The sequence below is a fragment of the Cetorhinus maximus genome, chromosome 11, assembly GCF_964194155.1.
Source record: "Cetorhinus maximus chromosome 11, sCetMax3.hap1.1, whole genome shotgun sequence".
Taxonomy (NCBI): Eukaryota; Metazoa; Chordata; class Chondrichthyes; order Lamniformes; family Cetorhinidae; genus Cetorhinus; species Cetorhinus maximus.
Genome location: NC_135889.1, coordinates 66,340,051 through 66,359,490, shown reverse-complemented (window position 1 = coordinate 66,359,490; position 19,440 = coordinate 66,340,051). Strand labels below are relative to the sequence as shown.

The 19,440-nt window shown below is 42.2% G+C and overlaps 1 protein-coding gene across 2 annotated transcripts in view; it reads right to left on the bottom strand.

Moving 5' to 3' along the window:
* Positions 1 to 323: 323 nt before the first annotated feature.
* cybrd1 (cytochrome b reductase 1) overlaps positions 324 to 19,440 on the bottom strand; it is a 35,946-nt gene continuing 16,829 nt past the window's right edge. The window contains exons 3-5 of one of the 2 annotated variants that reach the window (XM_078552168.1): positions 17,385 to 17,539; positions 11,883 to 11,921; positions 324 to 1,433 (exon numbers count right to left, since the gene is read on the bottom strand). In XM_078552168.1, the coding sequence (XP_078408294.1) occupies positions 1,139 to 1,433; positions 11,883 to 11,921; positions 17,385 to 17,539 (489 nt within the window). In that variant the 3' untranslated portion in view covers positions 324 to 1,138. The remainder of the gene's footprint in view (positions 1,434 to 11,882; positions 11,922 to 17,384; positions 17,540 to 19,440) is intronic. The other variant, XM_078552169.1, reaches the window with a different exon arrangement.

The window sequence follows — 19,440 nt, the reverse complement described above, 5'->3', positions numbered from 1 at the left end:
ACAGATGTTTGGTTACGCAGTTGCTTATCACAACCCTGATTACATTCGGCCTGAGAAAAGCAAAATGGAATGTCTCAAGGCTCATCCTGAAACTGTGGTCAGGGAAGATTGTATTCATCTCAAGGTTGCAGTATTTTTCTCTTAAGCCGAGGCGTACAATCAACTTCTCATTAACCCTTCCAGCACCAAATGGGCTCCCTGCAGTTGCCCAGGCCACCACAGTACCTCCATCTAATATATTTTGTGCATTATGCTTTAAAAATGGTGAAGGTAGAAATGAAATATACAAGTAAAGGAATTGACTCACCCTGAGCAACATCAAGGGAGATGCACTAATACTTTATTTATATGTAAATATATAGATAGAACAAGTCAATGTTTACAGTGTCCAATGATCAGTACTAAATATAAAAACAGCTTAATGGCACATTCTTCTCTAAAGCCATGTCTATAATGTATTTGACTTCTAACATGAAGTATCAAAAGCATCTATTTCATTGTACACTTCATAACACACTTATTTGCATACACATGTGCACAAAAAGTAATGTTTCATATAGCAGTAATTCTTCAATACAGAACATACAGGTCAAGTATCCTTTATCCATGAATCTGAAAACCGAACACATCCAAAAACCGTGCTTTTTTTTTAACCTCTTCTATCTTTAGCACGAGAAGTCTAGTTGTTTGTCTGTACTGTTGACTTGCAATTTTTATGGTGAACATGTCAAAAAGAATTTACAGGTACCCTGTATTTATTATTCAGTGATACATCTTACTTTTCTAGCCATTTTATTTACTTTAGACTATAGTTAGCCTAGGCTTAAGCTATTGTAAATGTAAGTTTATATGCGGTACCTGAAAACAAAATTATCTGAAATCCAAAATGCAATCAGCCCCGAGGGTTTCGGATAAAGGATTCTCGACCTGTATTAGTTGTTGTGCGTCAACAAAGCACTTCTTTTTGGTCAGTATTTTCCCTCTTTGTTGCAGAAAAGCTAAACCTATGCACTGTGCTAAGAATGTAAATGTTTTGGTTGCCCATGTTCACTTAACACTGAAAAAATGGAATGGTTACTGTTTAATACTCAAAAGTATTCAATACTAAATTTGTGTTTGAGAAAATTATAATCACTTCTTAGAATGTTGATCTTTGACCCACATCTTCCAAGTTGAGGTGTCTCAATCTTGCTATGCCTTCAGGAACATTTTCATTATTGCTTTCAGCAGAAACATTTGGTTTGTTTAAGATAGAGTCTTCTTCACTGCCTACGTTTTCTTTCATATGTTCTGGAGGGCGCTTCCACTCTGGACGTGTGGCAATCCACAAGATGCATCCTCCAAAGAGTAAAATGAAAATTCCCAGGGTATTGACTAATATAGCCTCAGGAGGTGACTGAGAATATGGCAGTGTAGTATTACTGCCTGACCGCCTGGAAAAGAAAGTATAAAAAGTATAGTGATAATAGTGGCAATTATTTTCTTCTAGGCGAAGAAGTATCTCTGCTCTATTCTAAAAATGTTCAAACAAATATTTGGAAATAGCATTATCCAAATTCAGGATATGGAGCTTTTCAAAGCATACAAATTTTAAGCGATGAAGTCAAGTCTGGTATAATCCCAAATTCGTAAATCGAATCAAGCAGCTGTTGGAAACTAAAAGAACAAAGAACAAAGAAAAGTACAGCACAGGAACAGGCCCTTCGGCCCTCCAAGCCTGTGCCGATCATATTGCCCGTCAACTAAAACATTTTGCACTTCCGGGGTTCATATCCCTCTATTCCCATCCTATTCATGTATTTGTTAAGCTGCCTCTTAAACACCACTATCGTACCTGCTTCCACCACCTCCTCTGGCAGCGAATTCCAGACACTCACTACCCTCTGCGTAAAAAACTTGCCCCGCACATCTCCTTTATAGTTTTCTCCTCTCACCTTAAATCTATGTCCCCTAGGAATTGACTCTTCCACCCTGGGAAAAAGCTTTTGACTATCTACTCTGTCCATGCCACTCATAATTTTGTAAACTTCTATCACGTTGCCCCTCAATCTCCGTTGCTCTAGTGAGAACAATCCGAGTTTCTCCAAACTCTCCTCATAACTAATAACCTCCAGACCAGACAGTATCCTGGTAAACCTCTGCACCCTCTCCAACGCCTCCATATCCTTCTGGTAATGTGGTGACCAGAATTGCACGCAATATTCCAAGTATGGCCTAACCAAGGTTCTATACAGCTGCAGCATGACTTCCCAGCTTTTATACTCAATACCCCTGCCAATGAAGGCAAGCATGCCATATGCCTTCCTGACTACCTTATCCACCTGCGTTGCCACTTTCAGTGACCTGTGGACCTGTACACCCAGATCCCTCTGCTCGTCGATGCACTTAAGGGTTCTGCCATTTACTGTATAATTCCTGCCTGTATTAGACCTTCCAAAATGCATTACCTTGCATTTGTCCGGATTAAACTCCATCTGCCATTTCTCCGCCCAAGTCTCCAACCGATCTATATCCCGTTGTATCCTTTGACAATCCTCTTCACTATCTGCAACTCCTCCAACCTTAGTGTCGTCTGCAAACTTACTAATTAGCCCAGTTACATTTTCCTCCAAATCATTTACGTATACCACAAACAGCAAAGGTCCCAGCACTGATCCCTGTGGAACTCCACTAGTCACAGCTCTCCATTCAGAAAAGCACCCTTCCACTGCTACCCTCTGTCTTCTATGACCAAGCCAATTCTGTATCCATCCTGCCAGCTCACCTCTGATCCCATGCGACTTTACCTTCTGTACCAGTCTGCCATGGTCTTACTGAAATCCATGTATATAACATCCACTGCCCTTCCATCGTCGATCATCTTTGTCGCTTCCTCGAAAAACTTGGATCAAGTTAGTGAGACACGACCTCCCCTTCACAAAACCATGCTGCCTCTCACTAATACGCTCATTTGCTTCCAAATGGTAGTAAATCCTGTCACGAAGAATCTTCTCCAATAATTTCCCTACCACTGACGTAAGGCTCACCGGCCTGTAATTTCCTGTATTATCCCTGCTACCCTTCTTAAACAATGGAACAACATTGGCCATTTTCCAGTCCTCTGGGACCTCACCCATAGCCAGTGAGGATACAAAGATTTCTGTCAAGGCCCCAGCAATCTCCACCCTTGCCTCCCTCAGTGCTCTGGGGTAGATCCCATCTGGCCCTGGGGACTTATACACCTTAATATTCTTCAAGATGCCTAACACCTTTTTTGATCTCAACATGATCCAGGCTATCTACACACTCTTCCCTAGACAAATCGACCGCTAAGTCCTTCTCTTTGGTGAATACTGATGAGAAGTATTCATTTAGTATCTCTCCCATTTCTTCTGGCTCCACACACAGATTCCCACCTCTGTCCCTGAGTGGGCCTACCCTTTCCCTGGCTACACTCTTGCTTTTTACATATGTATAAAAGGCATTGGGATTTCCCTTAATCCTGATTGCCAGTGACTTTTCATGACCCCTTTTAACCCTCCTGACTCCTTGCTTAAGTTTCTTCCTACTTTCTTTGTACTCTCCACAGGCTTCATCTGTTCCCAGCCTACTCGCCTTTACGAATGCTTCCCTTTTCTGACTAATCTCGCAATATCCTTCATTATCCAAGGTTCCTGAAACTTGCCATGCTTATCCTTCATCCTAGCAAGAACATGCTGGCCTTGAATTCTTATCAGCTGACGTTTGAAAGCCCCCCCACATGTCAGTTGTTGATTTGCCCTCAAACATCCGCCTCCAGTCGAGATTCCTCAGTTCCTACCTAATATTGTTATAATTAGCCTTCCCCCAATTAAGCACCTTAACCCAAGGACTCCTGTTATCCTTATCCACCAGTACCTTGAAACTTACTGAATTATGGTCACTTTTCCCGAAAGGCTCTCCTACTGAAACTTCAACCACCTGGCCGGGTTCATTCCCTATTACCAGGTCCAGTATTGCCCCTTCCCTAGTTGGACTATCTACATATTTTCTCAGGAAGCCCTCCAGGATGCACCTTACAAATTCTGCACCATCCAAACCCCTAGCACTAAGTGATTCCCAGTCAACATAGGGAAAGTTAAAATCACCCACCGCAACAACCCTATTGCTTTTACATCTTTCCAAAATCTGCCTACATAACTGTTCCTCAATCTCCCGCCAGCAATTGGGAGGCCTATAGTAAATCCCCAACATTGTGACTGCACCTTTCCTATTCCGGAGCTCTACTCATATTGCCTCGCTGCATGAGCCCAACGAGGTGTCCTCCTGTCGTTTAGTTGCTTTTCCTCTAGGACAGCAAATAGTAAGTGGTGCTGGGGAGGGTACTGGGTCAGGGGGAGGTGAGGGGAAGGGAAAAAAACAACAAAGAAAAGAATTGTATTTCAAATAATTTTTTAAAACAGCTTTTGTTAGACTTCACCTCAGCACATTTATCTAATTAGTAAGGCTTAAATTATTATAGTGTAGTGTACATAACCTTATTGATGACAAGTCTTAATTTGTATGTATTATTGGGATGATTTTGTGAATTTTGCAGTATGTTGTTAAGAAAGTTGGTATTTCTTTAAGTGCCAAATACTGTGATATAGCTTTAAGAAAGAACTTTGGGATTGAACTGAAGTTATAGCTAGGACACATTTAGACTCCAACAAGTTTGGGTTAGCAGTAAAGTGAAGCCACAACTACAATGCCAGAAAGGTAGCCTGAGTACTAGATGTTCCAGCAAAGATACAATTTATAGTTTAGCAGTTAGAAGGGAAGCCAAGGAAAGCGTATAATTGTGCAAAGACAGGTGGCAAGTCAGAAGATTGGACAGAATATAAAAAACAGTAAAGAATGACTAAAAGATTAATAAGGAGGGAAGAAATAGAGTACAAGAGAAAGCTAGCTAGAAATATAAAGACAGAAAGTAAGAGTTTCTACAGATATTTAAAAAAGAAAAGAGTTAAAGTGAGCATTGGTCCTACAGAAAGTAAGTCTGGAGAATTAATAATGGAAAATAAGGAGATGGCAGATGAATTTAATGGGTATTTTACATTGGTCTTCACTATAGAGGATACAAGTAACATCCCAGAAATAGCTGTATATCAGGAATTGGAAGGGAGGGAGGAACTCAAGTGAGATACTTGATGCATTGGTTTTAATTTTCCAAAATTCACTGGATTCAGGGAAGGTTCCATTAGATTAGGAAATAGCTAATGTAACTCCTTTATTCAAAAAGGGAGACAGAAAGCAGGAAACTACAGGCCAGTTAACTTAACATCTGTCATAGGGAAAATGTTAGAAGCTGTTATTAAAGACGTTATAACAGGGCACTTAGAAACATTCAAGACAATCAGGCAGCGTCAATATGGCTTTGTGAAAGGGAAATCATGTTTAACTAATTTGTTGTAGTTCTTTGAAGGAGTCACATGTGCTGTGGATAAAGGGGAACTGGTGGATATCCTGTACTTAGATTTTCAGAAGGCATTTGATAAGGTGCCACATCAAAAGTTATTGCAGAAAATAAAAGCTCATGGTGTAGGGGGTAACATATTGGCATGGATAGAAAATTGGCTAGTTAACAAGAAACAGAGAGTAGGCATAAATGGTTAATTTTCTGGTTGGCAGGATGTGACGAGTGGTGTGCCACAGAGATCAGTGGTGGGCCTCAACTCTTTACAATTTATATAAATGATTTGGACGAAGGGACTGATCGTATGGTTGCTAAATTTGCTGATGACACAAAGGTAGGTAGAAGAGTAAGTTGTGAAGCGTACGTATGGAGTCTACAAAAGGATATAGATAGATTAGGTGAGTGGGCAAATGTTTAGCAAATGGAGTATAATGTCGGAAGATGCGAGATTGTCCATTTTGGCAGGATAAGTAAAAAAGGCATACTATCTAAACAGTGAGGGATTGCAGAGCTCTGAGATGCAGAGGGATCTAGGTGTCCTAGTGCATGAATTTCAAAAGGTTAGTATGCAAGTGCAGCAGGTAATTAGGAAAGCTAATAGAATGTTATCATTTATTGCAGGGGAATTGAATACAAGAGTAGGGAAGTTATCCTTCGGTTGTACAGGTATTGGTGAGACCACATGTGGAGTACAGTATACAGTATTGGTCTCCTTATTTAAGGAAAGATATAACTGCATTAGAAACAGTTGAGAAAGTTTACTAGATTAATACCTGGAATGGGTGGGCAATCTTATGAGGAAAGGCTGGACAGGCTAGATTTGTATCCGCTGGAGTTTAGAAAAGTAAGAGGCGACTTGATTGAAACATAGAAGATTCTGAGGGGACTTGACAGGATTAAAGTTGAAAGGATATTTCATCTTTTGTGAGAATCTAGAACCTGGGGTCACTGTTTCAAAATATGGGGTCACCCATTTAGGGCAGAGATGAGGGAAAAAACTTTCTCTGAGGGTTGTGAGATTTTGGAATTCTCTTCCTCAAAAGGTGGTTGAGGCAGAGTCCTTGAATATTTTTAAGGCAGAGGTAGATAGATTCGCGATAAGAAAGGGAGTGAAAGGTTATCGGGGTAGCCAGGAATATGAGGTTAAAATCAGATCAGCCATGATCTTATCGAATGGCGGAGCAGGCTTGAGGGTCCGAGTGGCCTACTCCTGCTCCTAATTCGTATGTTTACATGTTAAAAGCTGATTGGCTAGAAGAATGATCTTGAGCCTAGAATGTTCTGAGGACCTCCGGTTAGACACACAAATTAAGGTTAGATTGTTGTGGGGAGGCTAGGAGCATTGTTCCTATTGGTTAAAAGTTGTAACTATTGGGTTAGAACTTGATAGTTGTGTTGATCTGGTTGCACATGGGCTAAATATTGTAAAACTACCTGCAAAAAGGGTATAAAAATAGGAGTGCATCACTGAGGTCTTTGCACTTGCCAACAGTTAACATTGTTGCAGGACACCTGCTGTGGGGGCATTTGTTGGGAGAGAGGGTTAGGAGTAAGGCACTTGCTAGGAAGCCAGCATTTGAGTAGGACTTTGCCAGCCAATGGTTATTTGTCAAGGGCTATGGGGTTGTCATAGAACCCAGTATTAGTGAGTAAAGTAACTGTCACAGGGCTAAGGATTGCTATAAGAATGCAGTATTGGAGATCAGTGGAGTGCCAGGCTAAATTAATTGCCCTGAGAGAAAGAAAGAGAACACACACAGCAACAGGCAGATGTGAAGTGTATAGCTTCAGCAGTTAAAGTGGACTGGAAGCTGTGGGTTGGAAAAGGATTCACAAGATTTGAATTCTTAAAGCTGTATTGGGATTTGTATGTATGTTAGGGTTAAATTGGCTAAGCTAAAATCTTGAAGGATGTCGTTGAGTCAAGAGACCAGGAACCATGAAGAAAAGACCCCAGACATCCGGGAATCCATGGGAACGACGGACCAACACATGCTGAACTTGTGTATCCTGCCATGCCTCAACTAATGAAATGTTAAGTATCAATCTTTATGGTTCAATAAACCTTGTTAGTTTGCATTCTAAATTTGTGATTGTCCTTTTTGTCAATATGGTTATTCCTTGACAAGAATTTTATCTGGGGTTTATTGTAAGAGTCCAAATCGCTACACTCTTGACAATTGTAACACCTAGGGCAGAATTATATGTTCCGCAGGCGGGCATGTGCCCGACCCAAATGGGCGTAAAATCACACGTGATTTCGCTCTGTGGCGCGCAGGGCAGTGGGAAGCACGTCCACCTACAATTTAGCAGGCAATAAAGCCCATTAACAGCGCGATTGTCAGGTGGCTTGTCCAACCTTACAGTTGGCAGATGGGGCAAACGGCCATGCGGCCTTTACATTTTTGATGAAATGTCATTAGAGTCATAGAGGTCTACAAGCACAGAAAAATGCCCTTCGGCCCATTGAGTCTGCGCCAGTTTCAAACCTAACTATTCTAATCCCATTTTCCAGCACTAGGCCCATGGCATCGCAAGTGCACATCCAAATACTTCTTAAATGTTATGAGGGTTTCTGCCTCTACCACCCTTTCAGGCAGTGAGTTCCAGACTCCCACCACCTTCTGGGTGAAAAAATTCTTCCTCACATCCCCTCTAAGCCTCCTGCCCCTTACCTTAAATCTACGCCCCCTGGTTATTGATCCCTCCACCAAGGGGAAAAGTTCCTTCCTGTCTACCCTATCTATGCTGCTCAATTTTATACACCTCAATCATGTCCCCCCTCAATCTCCTGCACCAAGGAAAATAACCCCAGTCTATCCAATCGCTCCTCATAACTAAAACTCTCCAGCCCAGGCAACATCCTGGTAAATTTCCTCTGCAGTCTCTCTAGTGCAATCACATCCTTCCTATAATGCGGATTCCAGAACTGCACGCAACACTATAGCTGTGGCCTAACCAGCGTTTTATACAGTTCCAGCATAACCTCCCTGCTCTTGTATTCTATGCCTCAGCTAATAAAGGCAAGTATCCCATCTGCCTTCTTAACCGCCTTATCTACCTGTCCCGCTACCTTAAGGGACCGGTGGACATGCACACCAAGGTCCCTCTGATCCTCGGTACTTCCCAGGGTCCTACCATTCATTGTGTATTCTTGTGCCTTGTTTGTCCTGCCCAAGTGCATCACCTCACACTTATTTGGATTAAATTCCATTTGCCACTGATCAGCCCATCTCACCAGCCCGTCTATATCCTCCTGTAATCTAAGGCTGTCCTCCTCACCATTTACCACCCCACCAATTTTCGTGTCATCCGCGAACTTACTGATCAACCCTCCTACATTCAAGTCTAAATGGTTTATATATACCACAAACAGCAAGGAACCCAACACTGATCCCTGTGGAACCCCACTGGACACAGGCATCCAGTCTCAAAAAAACCCCTCGACCATCACCCTCTGCTTCCTGCCAATTCTGGATCCAATTTGCCAAATTGCCTTGGATCCCATGGGCTCTTACCTTCGTTATCAGTCTCCCATGCAGGACTTTATTAAAAGCCTTGCTGAAGTCCAGGTAGACTGCGTCAAATGCACTGCCCTCATCTACACACCTGGTCATCTCTTCGAAAAATTCAATCAAATTGGTCAGACATGACCTCCCCTTAACAAAACCATGCTGACTGTCCTTTATTAATCCCTGCCTCTCCAAGTGTAGATTAATTCTGTCCCTCAGAATTGCTTCCAATAGTTTCCCCACCACTGAGGATAGACTGACTGGCCTGTAGTTCTGTGGTTTATCCCTTCCTCCCTTCTTGAATAATGGTACCACATTGGCTGTATTCTGGTCCTCGGGCGCCTCTCCTGTGGCCAGAGAGGTATTGAAAATTGTCAGCGCCCCTGCTATCTCCTCCCTTGCCTCACTCAAGCCTGGGATACATTTCATCTGGGACTGGAGATTTATCTACTTTTAAGCCTGCCATAATTTATTTAATAATATCACAGTCCTTCTGCCTGATTTCCATGCCCATGTCGTCCCTCTCCCTTGTGAACACCGACACAAAGTATTCATTTAGAACCCTACCTACGTCTTCCAGCTCCACACACAAATTACCACTATGGTCCTTAGTGGGCCCTACTCTTCCCCTAGTTATCCTCTTACTCTTAATGTACTTGTAAAATAACTTTGGATTTTCCTTTATTTTACCTGCCAATGTTTTTTCATGCCCCCTTTTTGCTCTCCTAATTTCCTTTTTAATTTCCCCCCTACACATTCTATACTCCTCTAGGGCTTCTGCTATTTTGAGCCCTCGGTATCTGCCATAAGCCTCCCCTTTTCTCTTTATTTAATACTGTATATCCCTCGACATCCAGGGTTCCCTGGATTTGTTGGTCCCACCCTTCGTCTTTACTGGAATATGTTGGCCTTGTACCCTCTCCCTATTTCCTTCTTGAATGAGTCCCACTGCTCTGACGCAGATTTACCTAAAAGTAGCTACTCCCAGTCCACTCTGGCCAAATCATATCTGATCTTATTAAAATCGGCCTTCTCCCAATTTAGAACTCTGATTTCTGGCCCATCCTTGTCCTTTTCCATAACAACCTTGAATCTAATGGAGTTATGATCACTTTCTGCAAAATGCTCCCCCACTGATACCTCTACCACTTGCCTGACTTTATTCTCTAAAATTAAGTCCAGGACCGCTCCCTCTCTTGTAGGACCTTCTACGTACTGGCTTAAAAAGCTTTCCTGGATGCATTTTAGGAATTTCGCTCCCTCTAAACCTATCACACTATGACGAACCCAGTTAATGTTGGGGAAATTGAAATCCTTCACTATTACCACCCTATTATTTTTACACTTCTCTGAAATTTGCCTACATATCTGCTCTTCTATTTCTCTGACTGTTTGGGGGCCTGTAGTATACTCCCAGCAATGTGATTGCTCCTTTTTTGTTTTTCAGTTCTACCTATATGGCTTCATTTGAGGAGCCTTCTAAGATATCATCCTTCTAAGATGTCATCCCTCCTTACTGCTGTAATTGATTCCTTGATCAATATTGCAATACCCCCTCCTCTTTTACCTTCCCTGTCTTGCTTGAAGACCCTATATCCTGGAATATTGAACTGCCTATCCTGCCCCTCTCTCAATCATGTCTCTGCGACAGCAATGACATCATGCTTCCGTGTGTTAATTTGTGCCCTCAACTCATCTGCCTTATTCGTCAGACTCCTTGTATTAAAATAAATACCATTCAACCTTGCCAAGCTCCCTTGTACCTTAACTGGCCTATAATTTCAGAATTAATTGCTCTCTCTTCTAATTTTGGCTGTGCATCTCCCCCTGCTGAACCTCCTCTCAGGATCCCATCCCCCTGCCAAGTTAGTTTAAACCCTCCCCAACAGCACTAGCAAACCTCCCCGCAAGGATGTTGGTCCCATTCCGGTTCAGGTGCAACCCATCCGTCTTGTACAGGTCCCACCGCCCCCAGTAACAGTCCCAATGTCCCAGAAATCTAAAGCCCTCCCTCCTGCACCATCTCTCCAGCCACGCGTTCATCTGGACTAACCTCCTATTTCTATACTCACTAGCGGGTAGAGAAAATAATCCAGAGATTACTACCTTTGAGGTCCTGTTTTTTAATCTGTTTCCCAGCTCCCTAAATTCTGCTTGCAGGACCTCAGCCCTCTTTCTACCTATGTCGTTGGTACCGATATGTACCACAATCTCTGTCAGTTTGCCTGCCCTCTTTGCCCTGCAGCCATTCAGTGACATCCTTGACCCTGGCACCAGGGAGACAACATACCATCCTGAGTCATGGCTACAGCTGCAGAAATGCCTACCTGTTCCCCTTATTATCAAGTCTCCTACCACTATTGTTCTTCCCCTCTTTTTCCTCCTCCTCTCCCCGTGCAGCTGAGTCACTCACAGTGCCAGGAGCGTGGCTGCACTCCCCAGAGGAACCGTCACTCTCACCGTTTTTGAACACAGAAAAATGGTTCTTGAGCGAGATGCATCCTGGGGATTTCCTGACTACCTGCCTAACACCTTTCTTCTGACTGATGGTCACCCATTGCCTCTCTATCTGCACTTCCGTAAGCTGTGGGGTGACCATGTCTAAAAACGTGCTATCCGCAAAACTCTCAGCCTCGCGGATGTACCTCAGTACTTCCAGCTACCGCTCAAGCTCCGAAACTTGGAGCTCAAGAAGCTACAGCTGGTGGCACTTCCTGCACACGTGGTCGGTCAGAGCGCAATGAGCATCTAGGACTTCCCACATGTTGCAGGCGGTACATAACACGGGACTGAGCTACCCTGCCATGCCTCTAGTTGACAAAAAAACCCTTACTTTAAGTTAAATACAGTAAAAAAACGTTAAATTATTTATATACTTTAAATTAAAAACTAGAACCCTTACCTTTCCTTAGCTTAATCTATTTTAAACCGGAGAAAAACACTTACCCACTACTCACCAATCAGCTGTCACCTCACTTAAGGGCATAATGAAATCTCTGTTAGGAAATAAAATAAAAAGAAATATCCGGGGACAGCATTTTTATGAGGTATGCTTTCAGGTGCTGCATGGATATTTTTTGCAGCTTTTTTGTGCTTTCTTTTATTATTTGCAGGTCTGCAGCTCCCTGCCTTCAGGGAGCTCAGTAGAAGCACTCACCTGCGCCTGCAGTGACGTTGTTGCCCCCCGCACTGGCAGCGCTGAGCTTTTCAGTATGCGTTTTACACTGGCTGGCTGTTAATTGGCTAGCCTGCGTAAAATCGTGGTAAGGGGCCCGTTTCCTGACTGCTGATCGCACGTGCCCAATGAGGGAAAATTTCAGGCCCTAGATGTTACAGCAGGTGTTTCAAAAGGTGGAATGCAGATTTTTCAAACTAATTGTTTTTAGATGTTATGATAGTATATTCATGTAAAATATATTAGTTTTACCTTATGAAGAACATGTTTTTTCCAAGATTTCTGTTGCAGAATCAGCATTTTTTAAATGAATGCAATTTTTAAAATGTTATTAATGTTGTTAACAAACTTATTTATATAGCACCTTTTGTGTAATGAACTGTCCCAAGATGCTTCACAGGAATATTCATAAGCAAAGAATGACACTGAGCCACATAAGAAATATTAAGTCAGATGATCAAAACCTTGGTTAGAGAGGTAGGTTTCAAGGAGTGTGTCATGCCCAGTAAAGCCATAACATATTAACTTTCAGTCAATACTTTTAAAAATTGTATGCAAACAATCTGTTAGGATAGCTGCTGTGGATAATGTGATTTTTGGTATTTGGACTAAAGACAGTATCAAGTCTCCAGAGAATGCCTCATTAAATATCGGCATAAATAAGGGCACCTTACGGCCACTTGTGGAATTTGCACATCTCATTATTTAAGGATGCGCCAACACCCAAAGACTGTGGAGTTTCCAGATGCCTGTTTCCATGTTTCATACTGGACATATGGGAAGATTGAAACTTAATGGCCACTGTTAACTTCCCATTGTATCACAATGGCCTACCCGATTCAAACTAGACTTGGTGAGCCTCAGAAATGTTAACCCAGCAGTCATGCGATCAAAGTTGGTTTCAGGGAGTGCACATTTATTACCCCAAGACCCAGCAGATCAGCAGAACCATCAGCCGGTCTAAGAACCAGACTCTGAAACTAGCTGCAAGTCATCAAACAGCCAAAGTACTTAGTCTGGCCAGTTTCAAAATTCACCTGAGAACCAACCTCCTAGTTATTCAAATACAAGAAACCCGGCAACTTGTGTACCCTTTACAAGACCTTCATGAGGTGGAGATTGCCAGCAGAGTGAGCTGATACGAGTTTGGCAACTTTTTCTTTCTACTTTTTCTTACACTGGTGCAGCAGAAGGAGCTGGTTGATGAGTAACTGCTAAGTCAATTAGTAATTAAGAAACGTATAACTCTTAATTGAAGGTGGTACTAGCATCTAATAAGTAGAGTAAATTATTGTATACATAGGAATTATTCTAAATTAATTAAGAAAGTAATTAAAACTAAATAAGTAACAATAGTAGGACAGGTGTTGTACTGCAGCTGTGGAATATAGAAGCTCCTGAACGCCAATGCCATCCAGGACAAACACATCTGCAGGAAGTGTAAGCAGCTGGAGGAATTCCGGGTCGGGATTATTGATCTGGAAGCCGAACTGCAGACACTGCGCAACATCAAGGAGGGGAGAAATTCCAAGACACTTTGTACCAGAAGATGGTCACACCTCTTAGAATAGGGTCATCTGTTTTGGTCAGCGGTGAGGGACAGAATGGTGCGACTGTGAGTGAGGCAGGTAAAGGGACCGAGCAGACAACAGTGGAGGAGCCTCAAACTTGTCAAGCAGGTTTGAGGTGCTTGTAGCCTGTGTGGACAACAGTGAGGTCTGCAGGGTAGATGAGCAGACTGGCCATGGCACAGGAAGCCGTTTAAGCAAAAGGAGCAAAAAGGAATGTAGTGGTAGTAAGGGACAGTATAGTCAGAGGATAGACACTGTTTCCTGCAGCCGAAGGTGAGAATGCAAAAGGTTGTATTGTCTGCCTGGTGCCAGGGTTTGAGACATCTGCTCAGGGCTGGAGAGGAACTTGCAGTGGGAGGGGGAAGATCCAGTTGTTGTGGTCCATGTAGGTACCAACGACATAGGTATAACTAGGAAAGTGGTTCTGCATACAGAATATGGGGAGCTAGGCACTAAATTAAAAAACAGAACCTCAATGGTAATAATCTCTGGGTTATTACCTGAGCCACATGCAAATTGGCATAGGGTAAATAAAATTAGAAAGATGAATGAGTGGCTCAAAGACTGGTGCAGGAGAAGTGGGTTCTGGTTCGTGGGGCACTGGCATCAGTACTGAGGAAAGTGGGGCTGTACCATTGGGACGGTACACACCTGAACCGTGCTGGGACCAGTATTCTACTGAGCTGTGTAACTAGGGAAGTAGAGAGGGTTTTAATTTAAATAGTGGGCAAGGGATCAAATTTGGGAAGATGTGGTAAATCAAAGAGTAGACACAAGCCAAGAGAGAACGGTATTAATATGGGAAATGATAAACAGACCTTGACAGAAATGGACAAAGAGTACAAATCTAAGAGTAAATCAGCAGATAGGGCTACAGATTACAAAAATACTAAAATTACAAAACTAAAGGCTCTGTATCTGAATGCAGGTAGCATTCAAAACAAAACAGATGAACTGATTGCACAAATAGAAATAAATAAGTATGTATGATCTGATAGCCATTATAGAGACATAGCTGAAGAATGATGTAGATTGGGACCTGAGTATTGAAGGGTATGTGACATTTAGGAAGGACATGAAGCTAAGAAAAGGTGGAGGGGTCATTCTGTTAATTAATGATGGTATTAGCACAAGAGAAACCAGGATGTAGTAGTGTTTTGGGTAGATATGAGAAATGATAATGGCAAGAAATCACTTGTGGTAGTGGTGTACAGGCCCCCTAACAGTACCCACATGGTAGAACGGAGTATGAAGGAAGAAATAACGGGGAGCTCGTCAAAAAGGTAAGGTGATAATCATGGGAGATTTTAATTCACATATAGACTGGAAAAATCAGATGGGCAAAGGTAGCCTAGATGAGGAATTCAAAGAATGGTTTCAGGAGTTTCTTAGAACAGCACTTTCTGGTGCCAACCAGAGAGCAGGCTATACTAGGCCTGGTATTGTGCAATGAGTTTTTGATTGGATACTCTCCTTGACCACCTTTGTTAACCACGGATGGTTCATCCTTTTCATCGAGTCCTTTTTGACCAGGATAAATTTTTGCTGAGCGTTATGAAATATCTGCTTAAACTAATCATCCACTGACCTGCCCCTTAGTCTATTTTCCCAGCCCGAATTAGACAACTCTTTCTTCATACCTCTAATTGTCCTTATTTAAGTTGAAGACACTGGTTTGAGATCAGAGCTGCTCGTCCTCAAACTGAATTTCAAATTCTACCATGTTGTGATTGCTAGCTACCCTCTAGAGGATCCTTAACTACAAGATCTCTTATTAATCCTACCTCATCACACCTTACTAGATCTAAAATAGCCAGTTCCCGGGTAGGTTCTGCAACATATTGCTCTACGAAACAATCCCTGATGCACTCTACAAATTTGGCTTCCTTGTTACCTCTGCCAATCTGATTTGTCCAGTCAATATGCAGATTAAAATCACCCATGACAATTGTAGCGCCCTTCTTACACACCTCCATTATTTCCCACTTTATACTTTGTCCCATAGTGAGATAACTCTTCGGGGACCTATAGACGACTCCCACCCGTGACTTCTTCCCCTTACTATTCCTTATTTCCACCCAAACTGATTCCACATCACAATCTATTGCACCTATATCACTACTCACCACTGCACTGATATCTTCCTTTATTAACAAAGCAACCCCACCTCCTTTTCCTTTTTGCCTATTTTTCCAGAACATTGAATACCCTTGAATATTGAGTTCCCACAGTCTTGGTCACCCTGCAACCATGTCTCTGTAATAGCTATCAAGTTATATCTACTTATTTCTATTTGTGTCGTCAACTCATCTATCTTGTTACAAATGCTGCGTGCATTCAGATAAAGAGCCTTAAGCTTTGACTTTTTACCATTATTACTCATTCTAGTTCTAATTTCTGCTGCACTCTTCTGCTAATATTTTCTGTCCCTCCTGCCACACTTTGATTATTGTTCGCCTCTGCACTACCCTGCACCTCTGCTCTCTCGTTTCTTTTTGATCTTTTAAACTTCCTTTCAATTGAACCCTCCCTCCCACTAATTAGCTTAAAGTCTTATCTACAACCAGAGGGGCTCTCTACCATTTTATCTCCTGTCGCCACTGCCCTTCTCACGCAGGTCCAGTGTGTGTGTGCTTGGCCTCCCTCTCTGCCACTGGTTTTTATCTCCCGCCGCTGCTGCCCTTTTCATGTGGGTCCACTCTCCGTGCGCTGCTACTGGGTGAAGTCGGACAGTGTTACGGAGGTGGAAATAAGTTTTAATAATGGCATGAATATAAGGTCAGAAGTTCATCTCAGCATCAAATGTGACATCAAAGTTGTGAACAGACTGGCTTAATCTTGGACTGTTGCCAAGGAGAGAGATGGAGTCAATAGTTAGGGAGCGGAGTTTGGAGCACGGACTGAAAACAATGGCTTCAGCTTTCCCAATATTTAACTGGAGAAAATTTCTGCTCATCAAGTACTAGATGTTGGATAAGCAGTCTGATAATTTAGCCACAGTGGAGTCCTCGAGAGAGGTCTTGGTGAGGTAAAGGTATTGTCAGCTTGTATGTGAAAATGAACGCTGTACCTTTGGATGAAAGCTGAAATATACTCAAATGAGATCATGAGATTTTAAAAACTTTAAATGTAAATTACTTTTGCACTTTTCAGACTTTAACAAAATGTAAAGAATATCGGAGTAATTTCAATGCTCCCAGCTGCAGTGTGCTTGAAGGTAGCATGAGTTAAAGGAATTAGGCTATTATATCTGACCCCTCCATCTTCAATGTGAATGTGGCTAGATATGGAATAGATAGAAGAAGTGTTATAGTAAACAAGATCATCCTTAATGTTACAGGTGATTGATATTATTCCTATGTTTTACAATTTCAGATGGGCTTTGCATGAGATACTAATTTTCTTGATGACTTGAAGTCCTAAATAATACCTGGAAATATAGTAAAACACAGCTTTGTGCTGATTCCTATAAAATGCTAATTGATATATATTTACTATAAAATCTTTTAGTTACTGTTAAATAATTGAGAAATGATGCCACTGTTTACTTTGATTAGAAATAGTTTACCGTTTGGCCAAAAGAGATGAAATAAAATCTGTTTTATTGGCATATGACCCATTGGTCAAAGGGGTATTTTTTGTGCAGTAATTTCTATCATGCTATATATACAATTATTTGTGCCATTTTCTAGATAATGAATGTTTATACTTACAGAGAGAAAATAAGTTTCTCAGTTATTCCCATTTCAGCTGCAGTAACTGCCATTCCAAAGATGAAAAGACCAACACCGACATGAATGGACATGTAAAAAGCCTTTATAAATGTAGGAGTGCAGGGCAGCAGGAAAGTGCACAATCCTAATATTATCTGCAAGATAGACAAAGTTATTCTATTGTTATATGACAGAAAGACAGACAATCTGTTCGACACTTTTCACAGCCGGTATTTCCTTAACAGGTGAACAGGCAACTTTCTGGAGAACTAAGTCTTTTTCTTAGAGCTTCTGTGCCAAAATCTACGTGGAAAAGCACAAGAAAGAAATGAGATCATAACTTGAGTGATTTTGAGGTGTAATAGAAGAATACTATTTCCATTTAGCTTTCTAAAGTTTTTACTAAACCAAATGTTTGATATAATGTGTCATTTTTCCCTCTCTGATTAAATACAGTGGGGATAATCAATAATCCAAATTTAGAGCAACAAAGACAACAATAACTTAGTCAACAAGTGGTGGCAGAGAAGTAGAAGTGGACAGGCATTGTTCGCTTATGCATGAAAACCGAAGACCTAGAGCTGAAGAATAACTAAGGGAGGGCATGCAACCAGTAAGTAAATGGTGCAAATCTCAGAGAGCCATCAGTGCTAGGAAGATGTAATGGCTGCTTTGGAACAGGTGGAAATTAAACCAGGTTAGAGTGGTGCCTGAAGATGAATGCAGAAGGGCAGCTGATGGAGGAGGATGCAGCAATTGAGTGTTGGAGGTAGCAAAGAGGCAATGAGTAAGAAAGGACAATGTGATGGATTGCAGCTGGGTTGGAAGGTGGATTGGGAGTTACTCAAAAAGAGTTTTACAAAAGATGGGAGTTGCATTCAAGGATGTGCAGTAAAAGAGCAGGTTGGAGATATGGTTCAAGTTAATGGCAGGGTCTAGAAATATTTCAATTGGAATAATATGATAAGAGTTTTGGAAGGGTAGAGAAAATATCAGATGAAGGAAAGGTTTTGAACACTCCCGAGTATGTGGCCAAGAGGAAGGAGTTAAATAAACTGATTGAGTACAGGGAGATGATTAGGAACACTATATTTCATGGAAAAAATTAGTTTGCTGATTTTGGGGGAGAAACTGAAGAATGAATGAATGTGGGGGAGAGTTAAGGAGGCACCAGTAAATAGACTCATTTTTGAGGGGAGTAGTGTCAATATCTGGGGAGATGCCCAAGGCCATATGCAGCCTTGAGCGAAAGTTGATGGAGTTTGTCCGACTTCTGAGTGCTGTCATGGCTCCAGCATGCAAGGGCTTGGTTTCCTCCATGGAAAGCGTGGTGACCACCACAGGGAGCAGATCCAGCACAGCACTCAAGTAGCTGCCAGATATGCACTTGGACCTGCATTCTGTCACCCTGGCCCCGGGTACTATTCAGTAATGGCTAAGCGAGAGGGGGATGAAGCACCTCTGTCCCCTTCCAGGTGACCCTTCTCCTTCTGAATTCAGGGAGTTGCTATTGCACACCAACAGAGAGGAGAGTCAGCAAGCCACCCCAGGCATGTCATTTCAGGGCACTCCAAGGGCGTGCTCTGCTCCTCCTCCCCTCTGCCTGTGACCCCATCACCCCCAGCAGATGAGGCCGAAGAGAGTGCTCCTGCTGGAGCCTGCTAGGTCTCGAACCACAAAAGGGCAGCAGCCAAGGTGATCTCACGCAACTGGGCATTGCACTCAGCAGGCTGCTGTAGGTGTCTGGGTTGCACTAAGTGTAGTATGAGAGAACAGAAGACTAAAACATTGCATTGGCACATATGGATATTATAAGCCATGTGTAAATTTATGTTTGAAGCACTTCATTCATGTTGAATGGTCATTATGTTGGGAGTTGTACAAACTGATGGGCACATTCAAGGGTGTGGCACTTTATGGACAATCAATGGTGGGTGATGTGTGCCTATGGAAACACCATTTATTGTGTGGCTTCAGAAGTTGTGGCATCTCTGAGTACCTTGACATATGCAGGTTTCTATTTTAGGCAACATTTGTAAGGTCAGAGGTTTGGGAC